Source organism: Ictalurus furcatus, chromosome 13 (genome assembly GCF_023375685.1).
Source record: "Ictalurus furcatus strain D&B chromosome 13, Billie_1.0, whole genome shotgun sequence".
NCBI classification, from domain to species: Eukaryota; Metazoa; Chordata; class Actinopteri; order Siluriformes; family Ictaluridae; genus Ictalurus; species Ictalurus furcatus.
In genome coordinates, this window is record NC_071267.1 from 15,393,315 (window position 1) to 15,411,121 (window position 17,807).

The 17,807-nt window shown below is 37.2% G+C and overlaps 2 protein-coding genes across 2 annotated transcripts in view; both read right to left on the minus strand.

The window, feature by feature from the left end:
- slc35f3a (solute carrier family 35 member F3a) overlaps positions 1-1,959 on the minus strand; it is an 11,291-nt gene extending 9,332 nt beyond the window's left edge. Inside the window, exons 1-2 of the mRNA XM_053640019.1 lie at positions 1,576-1,959; positions 1,006-1,220 (exon numbers count right to left, since the gene is read on the minus strand). Coding sequence (XP_053495994.1) covers positions 1,006-1,220; positions 1,576-1,592 — 232 coding nt within the window. The 5' untranslated portion in view covers positions 1,593-1,959. The remainder of the gene's footprint in view (positions 1-1,005; positions 1,221-1,575) is intronic.
- A 6,709-nt stretch (positions 1,960-8,668) lies between these two features.
- kcnk1a (potassium channel, subfamily K, member 1a) lies at positions 8,669-16,947 on the minus strand. The gene is made up of 3 exons (XM_053640565.1): positions 16,075-16,947; positions 10,507-10,902; positions 8,669-10,403 (listed from the first exon to the last, which is right to left on the minus strand). Exons 1-3 carry the CDS (start codon positions 16,427-16,429, stop codon positions 10,150-10,152), a joined length of 1,005 nt encoding a protein of 334 aa, XP_053496540.1. The 5' UTR covers positions 16,430-16,947; the 3' UTR covers positions 8,669-10,149.
- Between the last annotated feature and the right edge of the window lie 860 nt (positions 16,948-17,807).

Consider the following 17,807-nt stretch of genomic DNA (forward strand, 5'->3'; position numbering starts at 1 on the left):
ACCATCTTCATTCCAGTGAACTATTTAGAAGATGTACAGGAAGAAAGCCTTTATTTTCCTCTAACCACAAATGTCAGAGCCTGGAGTTCCCGAGACCATAATGGACCTTTGAGTGCAGAAGTGCTTTATGATCAGATGATAGAAAAATAGTGCTGTAATTATAAGGATACACAAAATTTGATTTAAAAACCTAAAAACAACAATAATAAATTCATTTAAAAAAAAGAAAATATAATGAAAGACGAAGTGTTCCTTTAATTAACCCTTCCACACATATGGACACTCATTATAAGAATCTATTATTGTAAACTTTTAGGGTAAGATGCAATGTAAATCAGCTCCAAATCACTTAGGAGCATTACTGTAATTTAACATAAACTTCTGTAACTCTCTACACTATTTGTAGTTATCAGGCTATTCAGAAATGATATTTTCTACAATTTCAGTCATCTACATCAGAACTGAATGTTAACAGTTTTTGGACCTTGGAGAACTTATACTTCCAAGATCCATTCTTCTTTCACATATAATATTTTACCATTTTTTTACTCATGGTATTCCTACACACGTTTACTTCTTAATGTGTTATTTAGTCCGAGTAAAACTGTCTAAATATATATGCTTATAAATAATTTATGCATGAAAGGGTTAATAACAAATGCCAAAAGGATGATAAAATAATGCTAAAAGAAACAATTAACAATTAAGCTTCAAGTATGGTGCAACTGTTTTGTTGTTGTTGTTGTTGTTGTTGTTGTTGTTTTTGTGTGTGTGTGTTGGGGGGGGGGGGGTTCTTTAAATGGTACTGGAAGGAAAAGAAACATTAAATATGAAAGGACTGCAGTATGAGCTTAGAATTTGGGAGGTACTTTCTGTTAGCAGTTCGGGATGCTCCTGGGAGCTTTGGATGTGAGTTCACTGGGATTATAGCCTACAGTATGTTAAGCGTTATACATGTTTACAGTGTGATTAAAAGGATGTAATGTTTTACTGGCGCTGTGTCACCTGGGTTAGTGGAGCTCCATGGCTGGTAGCCGTAGTAGCCCGTGATCCTGAGGATGCGCTCCTCGATGGACGCGTTTTTTATGTCCTCCACCGAGCGGGAAGACTTGAAGTCTTCATTTATTTCTTCTTCGACGGCCAGGAATTTTAACTGTCGAAGTTGGGGGCTGATGTCTGACAGACGGCGTGGGCTCGCAGCCGGTGATTTCCACATTCCACTGAGCAAAACAAAGGAGACTGCAGTTTAGTAATGCATGCAGCAAAATGCAGAAACCCTGGAGCTCAGCACCGTTTACATGGGAACAGAGCTATAACCGGTTCTCTCTCAGCTTCACCGTTACACACATCCTCATCAACCCGATCCCACGCTAAATGCTCGGTTTTAACGATCGAGAACGATTTTGATGAATGAAGATAATCAAATCTCCATAACCGCCTCCGTTTAATATAACTTATAATAGGGTACATTCACAAATCGTGAGACCGTGCTGAAATATGAACGCCCTCATCCGATTCACCTAAAGAGCAAAAAAAACAAAAAACAAAATGAAGACGCACAATAAAACAACTCACTCCGGTAACTTTTCCATCCGATACAGCGATGAGCATATTTGGAGCCCGAGAAACAAATTCTGTGCAGCTCACTGTAGAAGGACCGCGATTATGCGGCGAAAACGCACACGCACACACACACACGCATTCACACACACACGCATTCACACACACACACACACACTGCGCAGACAGGCGACATAAACTTTGTCCAGACATGTTGATAAGATATTCCGGGAAAAGGAAGTATTTACCCCATTGTGCCCCGTCTCCAGGACTATCAAGTGAGCTGAAATCAGTGCACAGCTAAAGCGACACCTACAACACCAACAGTTTTGTAAACAACCTGCAGAAAGACCCCTACAGGGAGTGGAGAGAAACCATCAAACTAAAGCCCCAACCTGAGTCGCCATTCCCTTCATAGCTGAAATTATTACAACACCAAAACTGCCATGTTAATACAGTATTTGTATATTCTATACAAATAGCATATATATATATATATATATATATATATATATATATATATAGCCTAATATACAGTCCTGATCACATACCCCTGGCAAAATTTGTAAGATGTTTGCCATTTCTAGAAAATATGGGTGACAGTCTAATATAAAAAAAAAAATTATTTTGAATCATCCATCCATCCATTTTCCATACTGCTTATCCTACACAGAGTCACACGGGAGCCTGGAGCCTATCCCAGGGAATTCTGGGCACAAGGCGGGGGACACCATGGATGGGGTGCCAACCCGTCACAGGGCACAATCGCACACACATTCACACATTATGGACAATTTGGTAATACCAGTCAGTCTACAGCGCATGTCTTTGGACTGGGTGAGGTAACCAGAGTACCCTGAGAAAACCTCTGAAGTACAAGGGGAACATGCAAACTCCACACGCACAGGGCGGAGGAGGGAATCAAACCCCCAGGCCCGGAGGTGCCAGGCATACATGCTAACCACTAAGCCATCAACATAACAATCCTTGCTTCCTGACATGGCGTAATGCCCCCTGGAGCATCAGTGACAGCTTGCAGCCCCTTATGATAGTTGTGAATGAGCACTTTTCATTTCTCAGGTGGTAAAACTTCCCACTTTTCTTGGCAAAAAAGTCTCCAGTTCCTGTAAATTCTTTGTCTGCCATGCATATACTACATATTTTGAGTTCTCAGCAAAGTGGCTCAATGACACTGTGAGGGCCATTCCAGAACCTTCACGTTCTTCCTCTGCTCATCTGCAGGGTCAACTTGGCCTTGTACTTTGGATCACTATCAAGTTGGAACGTTCATGTGCTTTTGATTTCCCCTTATTTTAGTATCCAGCACATTCAGCACAGGCATAGAGTAAATGCATAAGGTTTCTCTCATAACTAATAAACACACAGACTATTTAGGCATATACATGGAATATACTTGAGAGTATTAACAAGCCCAAAATACAAGGGTATGTACATTTTTGACTGGGTCATTTGTGTAATTTCAGTTATTATTATTGTTGTTGTTGTTGGTGGTGGTGGTGGTGTTATTAAAATAATATTCAGAAATATTTGTGGTGATAAATAGCTTCAGCTGAACACTATTAATAGAAGGAAATGTGTTTTGTATGATTGCTTACATATTCTAAAAAAGGTAAACTAGGAGTGTATCTTCCCATGGGCAATTTTTCATGGTAAAAAATTTTTGGTACAAAAAGCCATTAAATTTTGTCTGTGAAAACATGAAAACAACACATTATTTTTTAAAAATTGAATTAGCAACAAAATCTTTGATTCTGGAAGCAAAAGGGTGACTATGATTCTCATTTTGTGAACTAAAATGGTTGAGATTACTTTAGGTGCACAAATCAGGGGTCCCAAGGAACTGAAGGGGAAAATGGAAATGGACTGTGTTCTGCTAGCAACAAAATCATATTCATAATTTTTCACTTTTCCAGAAACATTCATTTGAAATTTGTTTTACTAATTAATAATGAGGTTTTTTGTTTGTTTTTCACTAGATATTTATCGCTAGATATTTATGCCTTACCTCGAAACTCCCTATGTTTAGGATCAAAATCACTCCTCATTTGACTTCAATCAGTGTTTTATTTTATATGTGCTGTGCAGCACAATGTTGAGGCTCCAGTTCCTGGATTAAGACATAAGGTAAATAAAACTATAAACATTTTCTCAACTTAAAAACTTTGTGTCAAAGTTAGCATTGGACAGATAAATGAGCCTGTTGTTGTGCTGCACTCATGAGAATGAGAGAAAAACAGTTTAGCTAGTCAACGCATACCAGAGATGGAAATATAGCCAGCTAGCATATCTATGGAATCTGTTAACTCTAATAACAAGGTGTAACATTTGCTTAACAATCTGCAGTAAAAATTATCAATCTGCAGTAAATTATTATGAGCTATTTCACAGATATGACACACAGATATGAGTGTGTGTGTGTGTGTGTGTGTCCTTAATATAAACACAGCTGGAAGATCTAATACCTTTCCAAAACTACTATTTTATTATATTAAGCCAACATATAGCCAATATTAAAGGAACAATTATACAAGGAATTAATTGTTTTTAGTTTGTTCTCAGCAAAAAAAATGTTGTATTACCAAAATGACTACAGAGTGGTTTATTTTGTGTTTGGTGACAAATAAACTTCATTTGTGGAGCTAAGGAACTGACAACCATGAAAAAAGAAAAATATATAATTCACACGTTTATATTGTTTGTTCAGTACAGAAACAGAATATTTTTGCTTCTGTATTTTCATTAACATTTTTATTTTCTTCAAGTTTGTTTGCATGTGCAATTGTGCTCATAAATTTACATACCCCTTGCAGAAGCTGCAAAATGTTAGTAATTTAAAGTAAAAATAAGAGGGATCATAAAAATTGTGTTTTGTTTCTTATTTAGTATTTTTTCTTATTTAGTACATATTGGGGACAACTGAGGGACTCTTACACAACTATTACAAAAGGAGCAAACATTCACTGATGTTCAAGAAGGCAACATGATGCATTAAGAGCCAGGGGGTGTAAACTTTTGAACAGGATGATCTTTGTAAATTGTTATTAATTTGTCTTCTGGGAAATTTTTAAAAAAATCTTATCTAGCTTCTGATGGGTGGTACTAAATGAAAAAAGTAAGAGCTTTAAACAAAATAATAACAATTTACACCGCTCATCCTGTTCAAAAGATTACACCCACTGGCTCTTAATGTATCATGTTACTTTCTTGAGCATCAGTGAATGTTTGCACCTTTTGTAATAGATATGTACGAGTCCCTCAATTGTCCTAAGTGTGTGAAGACGGATCTCCACATCATACAGCTTCTGTTGGAAAGGGGTCAAATATGCAGAAGATGTTGGAACCGCAAAGATTGTGCAGGACCTGGAGGATTTTTCTGAAGAACGGTGGGCAGATTAACTGCTCAGGACAAACAAGGGGCTCGTGAACAAAAGCATATAAACAATCGTTGACCATCCAGGTAACAACACTCAGTATTAAAAATCAAGGGTATGTAAACTTTCAAACTGGTTTATTTGTGTAAATTCAGTTATTACTGTGTCTTGTGGACTATATGTAAACATCTGCTATGTGAAATAACTTATTCAGGGCAGAACTAAATAAGAAACACCATGCAATTATTATTATCCCTCTTATTTTTTTTAAATAATTAACATTTTGCAGATTCTGCAAGGGGTATGTAAATTTATGAGCACAACTGTATTGGTATTATTTAGATTCTTTTGCTCGACAGGTAAACTGCAGTGAATGCAGCAGTGAGACACAGCAGAGAAGCCTATAGGAACAGAGTCCAGATGGCAATAGAGACAAGGAGAGGCGGGTGAGGGAAAAAATCAATGAGGCACACTAGGGTCTCTTCGTCTTACCTACCTATCTCAGACTCAATCGGTCCTGCCTAAACTTTGAGAATCTTAAAATAGATTGCTTAGGATAGCATGGGAGCCAGGTGCAGGGTTGCAGGGTTGTCACTTCAGTCATCACAAGTCCTGCTGTACTTTTTTGTTAATCTCATCTACTATTAAATGCATATGCTAGTGTCCGAAATTTTGAGATTCGATTAAAATAACTATTTTATGATTCTTTATGCTATGACTTATATCGTTAGTTGTGTTTTATTATTTTTTAATAAAAAAATCAATTTCAATTATATGGTCACCGTAAAAAAGAGTGGATTTTAGGCTGAAACCCAAAATTCTAGGAATGCATATTGGGTAGGTTTATACTGAAACATTCTAACCAAACCAGAGCAGTTTGCCATCTTTAAATATAATATAATTTATTCCTCTACCCCCGTATGAGCAAGACTGTGGCTGGATTCATGTCTAAGGCTAATCTTTCAAATCATTCATTAGTGAGTAGTGCTTGAACTCCAAAGTAACCGTAAAATCAATTTATCCAACATTTTAAAGGAGATCAATAGAAAAAAGAATTTTGCTTTTATTAAATGCATTAAAAAATAATAAAAAAGTTTATAGTTTACACTGTGAACCACTTGATCAGACTACTGGCTCAGATGTTAGAAAGTAAAAGACTTTACCTGTATGTCTTTGGCTGCAGTTGTGTGGAAGATGTCGGAGTTTGATCGCCTTTCTGCATTGCGCCTGCACATCATGTGTGGGATCTTCTCCCAGAAGTGTGGCAGCATTACTGCCCAGAGCCAGGTTTTGAAAGATGGCTGGCCACCAGTGTGTGTGTGTGTGTGGGGTGGGGGTGGGGGGGGTTGGGATAAGGGAGGGGGAGCTGTACATAGGGGACTGATCGAGATGAACTGCCTCACCTCCTGGAAGCCTCACTGAGGAGACCTGTGCTTAGTCAGGCAGAAAGCTCTGACAATGCTCACTAATAAGCAGCTGGACACCTTCAGATGAACGATGCCACAGGGAGAAATATGCATGTTCCATCTGCACACTCTCAAGTTCATTAATACTGAGGCTACAGCAGAAACACAATCATGATATTTACATGGCTGACTGGCTCTAACACACTGCCAAATAAATGTCTGTTTTCAATAGCGTACATTATTATTTATTTTCGCCTATTTACTACTCATAAAACATAATATAATTTTCAGCCACCATGAAAAACACCATACTTAATAATGGCTGGTCAATATGACAATAGGATATGATTTTGATATCATCTCAGTTCAATTCAGTTTTATTTGTATAGCACTTTTAACAATGGACATTGTCTCAAAGCATCTTTACAGAAACATATAAACACAGGATACAGATTTTAAGCGTGTGAATTTATCACTACTGAGCAAGCCAGTGGCGATGGTGGCAAGAAAATCTCCTTAAAATGATATGAGGAAGAAACCTTGAGAGGAACCATCCTCGAGACTCGAGAGCAAAATTGTATGTGGTAATTGCAGTCCTAAGGCCATAGCAGCAACCATAATCCCAGCAACTACAGCGAAAATGTCTATGTGAAATTGAAGTCCAAAACCATTTCCATGGTACTTCAAGCGGCACCATCCTCAGCAATCTCCAGGCTGTACTGCTCACATTATGTGATGATACTTGGGTGAAGATTTCAACACCAGTGTTTCTCTCAACAAAGAGCAGATGGCAGATGGCAGAATGTTTTTTACTTTTAGTAATTTTTTTTCTTGTTAAATACTTATTGAATAAAGGATTTTAAACTTTTGGTTTTTATAATATTGCTGCATTTTTTTTGGGGGGGGGGGGGGGGCTACTGTGTTATTATGTGCAGTAAGCCTAGTTCTGATTATAACTTTGACACAGGATCTTTCAAGAGGCATTTTATTAAATCTCCATTTAATTACTTCCTATAGGTGACAGAACTTTAGAATTAGACATTGTTAATTAGAATTTTTATTGAAATTATTATTGGATACCACAACCTGTGAGTTGAACTACACTCTCCCCTTATTCCATACCAAAATACTTTCCTGTTGTTGATAATGTGTCCTCCTTGTTTAAAATAAAATGAATCATAAGTGGATTTTCCCCTCCCTCCCTCCCTCCCTCACTCACTCACCTCACCTCACCTACCTGCATGGTACCCATAAGAAACGCCACATAGACAGTAACCAGAGCGCAGGATCAAGCACTATCTCCAGAAATCATGATGGAGTAACACTGCATCATCATTTTGCCACAACATAATATATATATATATATTGTTAAAAAATACTAGTATTGCAAAACTTAGAGCAATTTTCCTTTAATCCCCTTTAAAGTAGGGTGATGCGATACACTTGTCCCAGTGTTTTTCCCATTCCTGGAAATTTTTCTTGTAGTCATCTTTTGTCATGTGTAGATCCTTCTGGATTTCTTCCACGGTGGCAAATCCTTTCCCCTTCAGTCTCGTTTTTAATTTGGGGAACAAAAAAAAGGTCACGGGGAATGAGATCTGGCAAATAGAGTGGATGTGAAGTGATAACCACATTGTTTCTGTTTTAAACCCCCCCCCCCCGCCCCCCCATACATGAAGCTGACTTGACCTGTTTTGTTCATCATTTTCATAAGCCTGGTAAAGAACAAGACACAACTGAGCCAATTAAAGTTGCTGTTATTAAAGCATTAAATCATTTTGCACAGTTTGCAAGAGACCAGCTGTTGTAGGGAGATTACTTGGATAATCAGATTTTTGGATTGTCTTCTGTTTAGACAACATTGTTCATCCCTCTAAAATGAAGTGTGCAGAAAATTCTTTTGATATTCATTAGTTCAAACTCGATGATAATAACAGGTTTTTTTGAGGAAGCTGTTAACCCTGATGCACTTTCAGCATGACTATTAAAGTAGTACATCATCCACTTCCTGCAACAGTGTACACATTCACAACTCAGCAGGCATATTGATACACTGTCAACACACAGTACAGCTGCTACTGATCACAAGGCCTCAGTGATCCAGCAGTTCACCCAAACATGGTTATATGGCCTCGCAATGAACTCACTGTCTACAGGGCTGTGTTTGTACACGTCTGACGTGTAGTTGATGAGTACAGTGTTTACATGACTAACAAATATAAAGACATGTATGTTTACAGTTTAGTGGAACTCTATAATAAAGATGGGTCAATCTACTGCACATGTCTTACAGTTTTAAATTTCAACACATTTTATTCATGACGTTCAGCATTTACAAACACAAATTCCACCATACAAAATGATCATATGAATTTACTAGCAGTGATTCTTCAATACACCGTCTTAAAGCCTACACTTTCAGGAACTGTAACATATAAGCTGTCAGTATTGTGACAAAAATTATACAGACAAATTGCAAAAAAGTTTTGTGTTTTATCCCAATCATGGGAATTATAGCTTCAAGCTAGAGTTTTCATTCATCACAATTTCACACAGAGTCTGTAAACCTGAAAACAGTCCTTCATTATACTTCTAATACAATGCAAAACAGTGCCCTCATGTGAATAACTACAGTACATACTACCGCTGATACAGTACAACTAATCAACTAATACAGCATGAGAACCAAACCAGTTTCACTTAACACAAATTGTACATGATCTGACTTGTCTTTTCTGCTTTTCCAGATGTGCTTATATTTTACAGATGTGCCTACATTGCCTGATGTCAGTAAGAACCTACCTGTGTATACTCAGGATATTAATTAACTACCTTAATGACACACAGTAATAGTACAGTAGCAGTCAAATGTTTGAACACACCTAACTAAATGCTAGTTTATTTTTTTTCTATGATCTTAAACACATCTTATCCATAGGCTTATGCTTGAAAAAGAATTACATTTCTTAAATTATAATTAATCTTAAATCAGTGATTTGGCTATGGATGAATTCACTTACCAAAAGAAAAATTAAAAACCCAAAGTTTTCATTTAGAACATTTAGAAGAAGCAGCCAAGAAGTCCTCAGCATGTGGGAATGTTAAGGGAAGACTGAGGGAATGTGGAGTGTGTAAAGTTGTGTAGCAAGACTACAAAGTATCTAAAATATTGTACAGTTTAATTTGTTTAACACTTAATGGTCACTGTATATGTTCATACATGTTATTTCATAATTTTGGTGACTTCTTATTAAATGTAAAAAATAATACAAATGAAGAAAACCTCTCTGAGTATGTATGCCCAAACCTTTGACAAGGGCTTTATATGCATAATTACAGCTCAATTAAAGTTGTGGCACTGAGAACATGTATAGACACAGAGGGGAAAAAGTGCTTAATGAAGTACCTCTATCAGTACACATTCATAGAATAATCAATGTCATTGATTTCTTATTAATGACAATCAATAGCCTAGGTACATATCCCAATTTCTATCCCTTTTAAATCCTTTAACTTAGTATTTGATACTCTACATGTCCCTATAGATATTTAGTACCTAAAAGTTAAGGACAGATTAAAGCCTACTAACAATGCCAAGATTTTACAGGATTTATTTCCTGTCTAATAATTTATTATTACACAATGACAAGCTGGCAATACGATGACAACTACAATCATATGTCCATTTTTATAAAAGTTGGCATGTAATCCAACCATTAATTCAAGTACCACTAATCTAATTCAGAAGCATTTGATCACTGACTATCTAAATCTGACTATTGCTTAGGACCTTACCTAATGACAGGAGTATCACATGCTGATATTGGGGATACGTCAGGGGAAAGGTCTGTCTTATAGTCTCTGACTGGGCCTCCTTGATCAGACATAGATGTGAAAGAGAGATGATCATGTTCCATGATTGTAAGCTGGTCTTCTGATTTCTCTTTCTTGACATAGAATATCTTCCTTAGTTTCTTCAACTGCTGAAGCTCACACAATGTCTCCAGAACCACCAGCATGGCGATTAGACCCAGTAACAGATAGACTGAAGAGAAAAGACAGACATATACAATAAACCATATGAATACAAAACTCATTTATTTGTGAGGCTCATTTAATTTATACTTAATTTAAATTTTCACACTCACTAGTAATTCCCACTTTATAGAGATGCCTGAACTTCTGGTTGTAGCCCTCTCCTGGCACATAGTCACCCAGGCCAATGGTGCTGAGTGAGATGAAGCAGAAGTAGAAAGACTCCAGGAAGTTCCAGTCCTCCTCCATCACAGAGAAGATTACAGCAGGGATGAGGAAGAAGCAGGAGACCATGATGACGGCTAACACAAACGCATGCACACCTGTCACCAGAGACTTGGACAGACCCCAGCGGCGATGTATGAAGGCCACAGGCCGTCGAGTGCTGAACACCATGACCCTCTGCACCACTGCGGTCAGGAACAGGAGGGTGAAGGGGATCCCAACCACAGAGTAGAAGATGCAAAAGGCCTTTCCCTCATCTGACAGGGGCACAGTGTGGCCATACCCTGAAAACACAAATAAGCATAGACCCGGTCAGATACACACTTTTATGCATAGATGGTTTATACGGGTGACTACACGTGCGGTTACAGCAGCAACATTTTCATACTCACCTGCATACCTCTATATTTTATTTATAATATATATATATAGCACACACACTCACACACATCTCTGTCTGACAGTATTCAGATAAAGATAAAATCTTTGGTGATTTCATTCCAGATACTCTAGTACATATTCTTCACTGTTCAGCAGCAGGGAAATGTTAAATGCATGGACAAACAATGTTTCTCTTTAAAACCTTCTGCTGTTATCATCATTACTGTCAACAGCTGTGCCTCGAACTGAAAACTATGACGTTATATAGGTGATCTCACTATGACCTCACTGAGATAATCATGGTCTCCACCTAGTACTATTTGGGCTGCACAATGAATCGGATATTGATTGCAATTACGATTTTGACTGCCCACGATTAAATGAACATGATCGACTGCAATATTAAGGTTTAAAGTTCGTCCTCCACTAATAGAAAACTATGCTGCAGATCAAATCAAGCGCTTCCTACACTTACAGCCAATCACATAGAGCGGTGCAGGGGTGACGTCATTTTGTAGTGCCAAAACCCGGAAGCAGATTTAGCATTTTAGCGCTCGAGCTGCCAGTTTCGCTGCGTGGGAAAATCATGACATTAACATGATGCTAAATGGCACTACAGAGGTTGTCGGGGACATTAAACGTCATGACGCCGAACAGGAAAAAACTTTGCAGATAAACTCAGGGATCTACAGTGCGACCATTTCACTCGCATTTGTGACTGAAAAGTACTTTGTGCGACTGTGAATAAATATTTATTCGCACCGGTGCGAGGGACCTGTTCGGAATTGTATAATACAACCAGAATTAAAACTACAGGAAGTCCAAAATGCATCTACACCGCACAACAGTTACTTTCACACTGCTTTTCATCTCCTCAGTCAACCGAACAAGTGTTTAAATACTGCAGAGAAGCCATTATGATGACAAGAGTAACGCTGTACATCATCTGCTTCTTTCAACTTCCCAATCTCACAACCGCCATCTTTTATTGATCCTGCAAAATGACCTTAACTTTCACCTGCTCGTGTAGACACAGCGGCGTCGGGCGGAGTAAATTAATAATAATGCTAATAATGCTCCTCACGCTCTTCAGTAACTCAAATACATAGCATATTCACTTCATTTAAACTCAGGGTTGCCAGATGTCACTAGAAAAGTCAGTTCCAGTTTCCATGTTTTGGTTTAATCCCCCAAAACACAATATTATCAGCAGACATGGCAACACTGTACTGGGGAAACCCATCTAAAAGGAACAACTGATAAACAAACAAACAAACTGAAAACTAATAAAATGTGCTTAGTTATAAATAAATAATGAGTCTTTATTGGTCACATATACAGTAGAGCACAGTGAAATTGTTTTCTTCGCATATATATATAAAATAGATATTATAATAACTTCATAAAATATTAATAAAATAATGTTTAATTACTATGGGTTGCATTTAATATCAATTTGACATTACGCTTAGTAAGCTATTTCCTTAGAAGGCTATTAGCCTTTTTCCTAATATGGATCATGCTTTTGTTAATCTACTTTTAATTAGGACTCTATGGTTTAAGACCAATTATTATTATTATTTTAACTCTATTAACAGTGACCATGAGCAGAGAGCTTACATTTAACTGTTTATGACAGACCTCCTGATTAAAGCTTAAATTAAAAAACGATTGGTGCCTGGATCAGTTTCGGTCGAAAAAATCCTGATTGGTGCATCCCTAATGAACATCATTAAACTAAAGCGCTTTGCATCTGACAGGTAAATTAACTCACCCAATCACATCCTATGTGAGATTATTCAGATATATACACAATATACACAGAGAGGTTCGAGAACTGACTCCAACCCAGAACCATGACAGTGGAAAATGTCTAATAGTGTAGCTTTAAATATATTTAAGAGGAGCAGACTTCAAAGACTGAACATTGAGGTTTATTGTATTTGTTTACAAGGTGGACAGGGTAACAGTGTTTTTTTTTTGCATACAGTCTGTAAAATGAACTGAAAGTATTAAATTTAGTTTATCAGAAGGTGAATTAATGTGTCATGGCTCACACTATGTTCCTAAATTCTGTCATAATTGACCAGCTCAAGTTTTCTCATGCTACTTGTGTGTTATATTGTGGCACATTAATGTTACCATCTCTAAAAAAAAAAAATAATAATAATAATAAATAAAAATAATTTTAAAAAACCTCAACTTCAACTGTGCGCCTAATTTTTGTAATTAGGTTCACAAGTGCTCCTAAAAGAAACTGTCTTGCGTCTCTCCTCCTGTACACACTGTTATTGCCTTTTCTGCATAGGCCTGAATTGTTTTCATTTGGTTGCATATTGTTATATTTGATTGCATATTTTCATTTGGTTGATGGCATTTTTATTTTTACTTATCCTATATTTTGGGTACAATTTTATTTATGTTTTGCTTCTAAGAGATGATGCAATTTAAGGACCAGTCTAATTTGATGCAAAGATTTGTACATTAGCAGGAATGTAGCAAAACATGGAGGTGAAAGCAGCGGTCTGTTTATTTAAATGTGAAAGTGCAATAAAAATATGTTGTCCCTAAAATCAATGAATAATCGTGATAAATAATCATGATCTCAATATCGATCAAAATAATCGGGATTATCATTTTGGATATAATCGTGCAGCCCTAAGTACTATACAAAAGTACTATAGGCAAGCTTTTTGTATTTTTATCTAATCAACGTATGTTACTCATTATTTACACATAAGCACATTGAAAGGACAAAACTACAGTTTCTGACAATGTTTTTCATGTTTGTATAATAAAATCTTGACATTATAAACAGAAAAATATGACCAAGTTGTCTGATCTTGCCAAGCTTCAGCAAAACTCTGATCCTAAATATATCATGAACAGACCACATAAAGACAGTGTAGAAGTGCTCCTCTAGCACGCTAATCTACTTCAGTTCATGTTAAATGGCGAGCTAAAATGTTGGGGGAGGTAATATGAATGTTAGGTCAATTTAAAAAAATGTATGTGCATTTCAGAGATGGTATGAATTAGGCAGTTTTTATTCTCTTTTAATATGCAATACCTACTCATCTTTGACACTTTTTTTTCTTTCTCTGAAAATCTGAAACATGATCCCTACCTCGTCAACAGGATGTCAACAAGCATGACCTCTCCCATTATGCTCATGTCATCTGGAAGAAGATACCACAGTATCTAGGCCATCTTTACTAGACTCTGCAACAGCTCCTCCCTCCGGCAGCCTCAACACCCTGCTGCCTTCCACACACACCTGATCTTACTTTCAGTACATTAAACAAACCAGATCAGAGCACTCACTCACCTTACACATATCATTATTTGCACTTACAATCACGGTGTTATCTGTTGTTGTTTACTTGTATATTCATTAGAGATGCAAGTATACATCGTGACATGACAAACGAAAACTTTTCAGATTTGAAAAGTGCAAATCTGCACTTTGATAGCCTGATAGCTCCAGACTGCAACGACCAACACACATTACACATTATACAGTTACATAGCCACATTATAACCATTAAAAGGAGCTCTTTGTTAGCTTTCAAACAGCACCAAAGGATACGAAAATCGAGCAATTTAGCCGACTTTGGAGCTCTATCTTTTCTAGGTCAGACAGCTCACATATTAAATAAAAATTATTGGGGAAAAAAAATAATAATTATATATATATATATATATATATATATATATATATATATATATATATATATATATATACACATATATATATATATATATATATATACATATATATATATACACACACAAATATAAAGGTTATGATAAACCTGTAGTACTTTATGTTCATAGCTATCTTTGATTTATTTAGTTTTATGCATACAAAAATGCACATTGATTTGCAATGTATATAATTCAGAAATAATTTTTTTTTTTTAAAGAATCTTTTGTCATAATTTTTCACCATTCAAATTTTGTTCAAAATATTCTGAGAATCGAATCAAACTGAAATTGTGAAGCCAGGATCATGAATAAAATCTAATCGAATCTTGACCAGAGTGCATCATTACGCACATAATATTTATATCATAATGCTGCTACACTTCCATGCTGTTATTTTACAGTTTACATTCTGATCTTTGCACAGATATGCTAAGCATTTATGTCTTACGACACCATGTTCATCCACATTGTTCTCGGCAGTTAGTGTGTATGTTCTGTCTGCCGCGTGCCATGTCTGGGAGAATTATTTACATTCGACATGCATATACACTTAAAGTACCGTTAAATATATTGTATGTTGCACCACGGTTCTGGTGGAACAACATTTTCTTTCACTGTATGCATGTATATGGATGTCTTGAAATGAATAACGTCAATAACATCAGATGAAGTCTCACATTTTTCATTTTAGGCATGTGTTAATCTGTCCATGTCCTTCTATCCATAGGGAGTCTACTTACTCATGTTGTGTCATACAATAAAACCCAGCAACTATGTTGCTGCCAGGACAGTGTGTTAAGCACACTTTGATCTTGCTAATACTATGCCGGATCAAGTTACTCAAGTCCAGGAAACACAACACCAAGTTTTCCTTCACGCAGCCTTCAGCACACCTGCAGTGTTGCTACACCGGACACTAAAAGTGCACACTTCTGTGCTAATGCTGGAGTGTCCACAGGCCCTAGCAGTGTACCACTCACCTTGCACTGATCAGATGCCCGAGTCACTGATCATTATATCTGAATGCACTATGTGAGATTTGCAATCATTAATAAAATGTGTAACTCAAAAAAGGTGTGAAAAACCATTAGTACTCAGACCACTAGACAGACTGCCAAAACAAAATTCAGAAATGAATGAATGTTAGACATAAGTTTAACCATAACTATTCCATGTAATAAAGAGAAGGCCATTGAAGGTGAATGGTGCTGCTGCTTGAGGCCTATTGAATAACACAACCCACTCCAAGACCTTAGATTCAAAGGCAATTTGTCTCGCGACGGTCGTCTAAGCAAACAGGAAGTGCTGTAAATATTTAATAGGATATGCTATAGCCTATTTTTTATATAGTTGATGACCTGACTCACCTGTCGTGGAGAGCACTGTGCTTGCGAAAAATAGCGCCGAGGTGAAATCCCAATTCCAGTTGGTTGAGTTGTTATTTAACACGGACACACCGTAATTACTCGCCTCCAGCGCTCTGGCCAAAAATGCCTCCAGTTTCTCCTCGGATATGCATTCATTCTCCCGCAGAAATTGCTGTTTCGCAGCACTAAGCTCTTGTCGAAGCAAGTCTTCATACGGCAATTCCACCAGAGAGAAAACGACAGCCCCAAAAACTAGATATAACACATAAGCAAGGAGCAAGAGGAGAAAATACCACGTCGATTTGTTTCCTTCGACCAGACGCGAGCACCAGTTCCCACAAAGACACTCGAGCATTTTCTGTCACCGGAGTGATGATACAAAGACAGGTAACGCTGCTTAAGGTACCGAAAGCACCGCTATATCAACCTAAAACACACTATTGTCTTTACCGCCGCGTTGACCAGATTCTTTTTGGGCTAATGTGATGTGACGCTAAGGTGATGTGAGCAGTGTCGAGTGGACTGAGCGCATGGCGTCGCTTCCTTCCACGCGTCACCTCGCTCAGGTTCAGCCCATAGGACAGGCAGGGCGCGTCTCCGTCTGCTGCTCAATCACAGCGCCGGCGTTTACTGTATACGTTTAGTAACGAGTCGTTTCACACACTAAACCCGCATTACTAAGGTACAGGTCTCCGCCTTCTGGCGATGTTCAATCAGTGAACTGGCTGAACTCGTTTAACAAGATGCTGTTTGTGACTTTGAAAAGGCACGAAGTGAAAAAGAGAAGCAGCAACGAATATGCGTCAGTGGGGCAGGGTTTGGTCCTTCATACCTTTTTGTTCTGCTTTATGAGTAAGCTCTTCTTGAAAGCATAATTTCTCTTGGTTTGAATAAAATCTTCTAGGCACGTTGAGGGTTTTAAAAGCAAATGGGTGGAATCGTCAGTTTCAGTTTCCTGCATTGTGATCATTGTACACGAATGATTCATGTACAGTGATCACAATGCAGAAATATAGATTCATGTACAGTGATCACAATGATGTACAATATAGATTCATGTACAGTGATCACAATGCAGGAAATATAGATTCATGTACAGTGATCACAATGATGTACAATATAGATTCATGTACAGTGATCACAATGCAGGAAATATATATTCATGTACAGTGATCACAATGATGTACAATATAGATTCATGTACAGTGATCACAATGCAGGAAATATAGATTCATGTACAGTGATCACAATGATGTACAATATAGATTCATGTACAGTGATCACAATGCAGGAAATATAGATTCATGTACAGTGATCACAATGATGTACAATATAGATTCATGTACAGTGATCACAATGCAGGAAATATAGATTCATGTACAGTGATCACAATGATGTACAATATAGTTTCATGTACAGTGATCACAATGCAGGAAATATAGATTCATGTACAGTGATCACAATGACGTACAATATAGATTCATGTACAGTGATCACAATGCAGGAAATATAGATTCATGTACAGTGATCACAATGACGTACAATATAGATTCATTCATGATGACTCTATATTGTACATCATTGTGATCACTGTACATGAATCTATATTGTACATCATTGTGATCACTGTACATGAATCTACATTTTACATCATTGTGTTCACTGTACATGAGCCGTTCTATACAAGTGGTGCAAATTCAGTGTAGTAATGTGTGATTTTTTTTTTTTTAGGC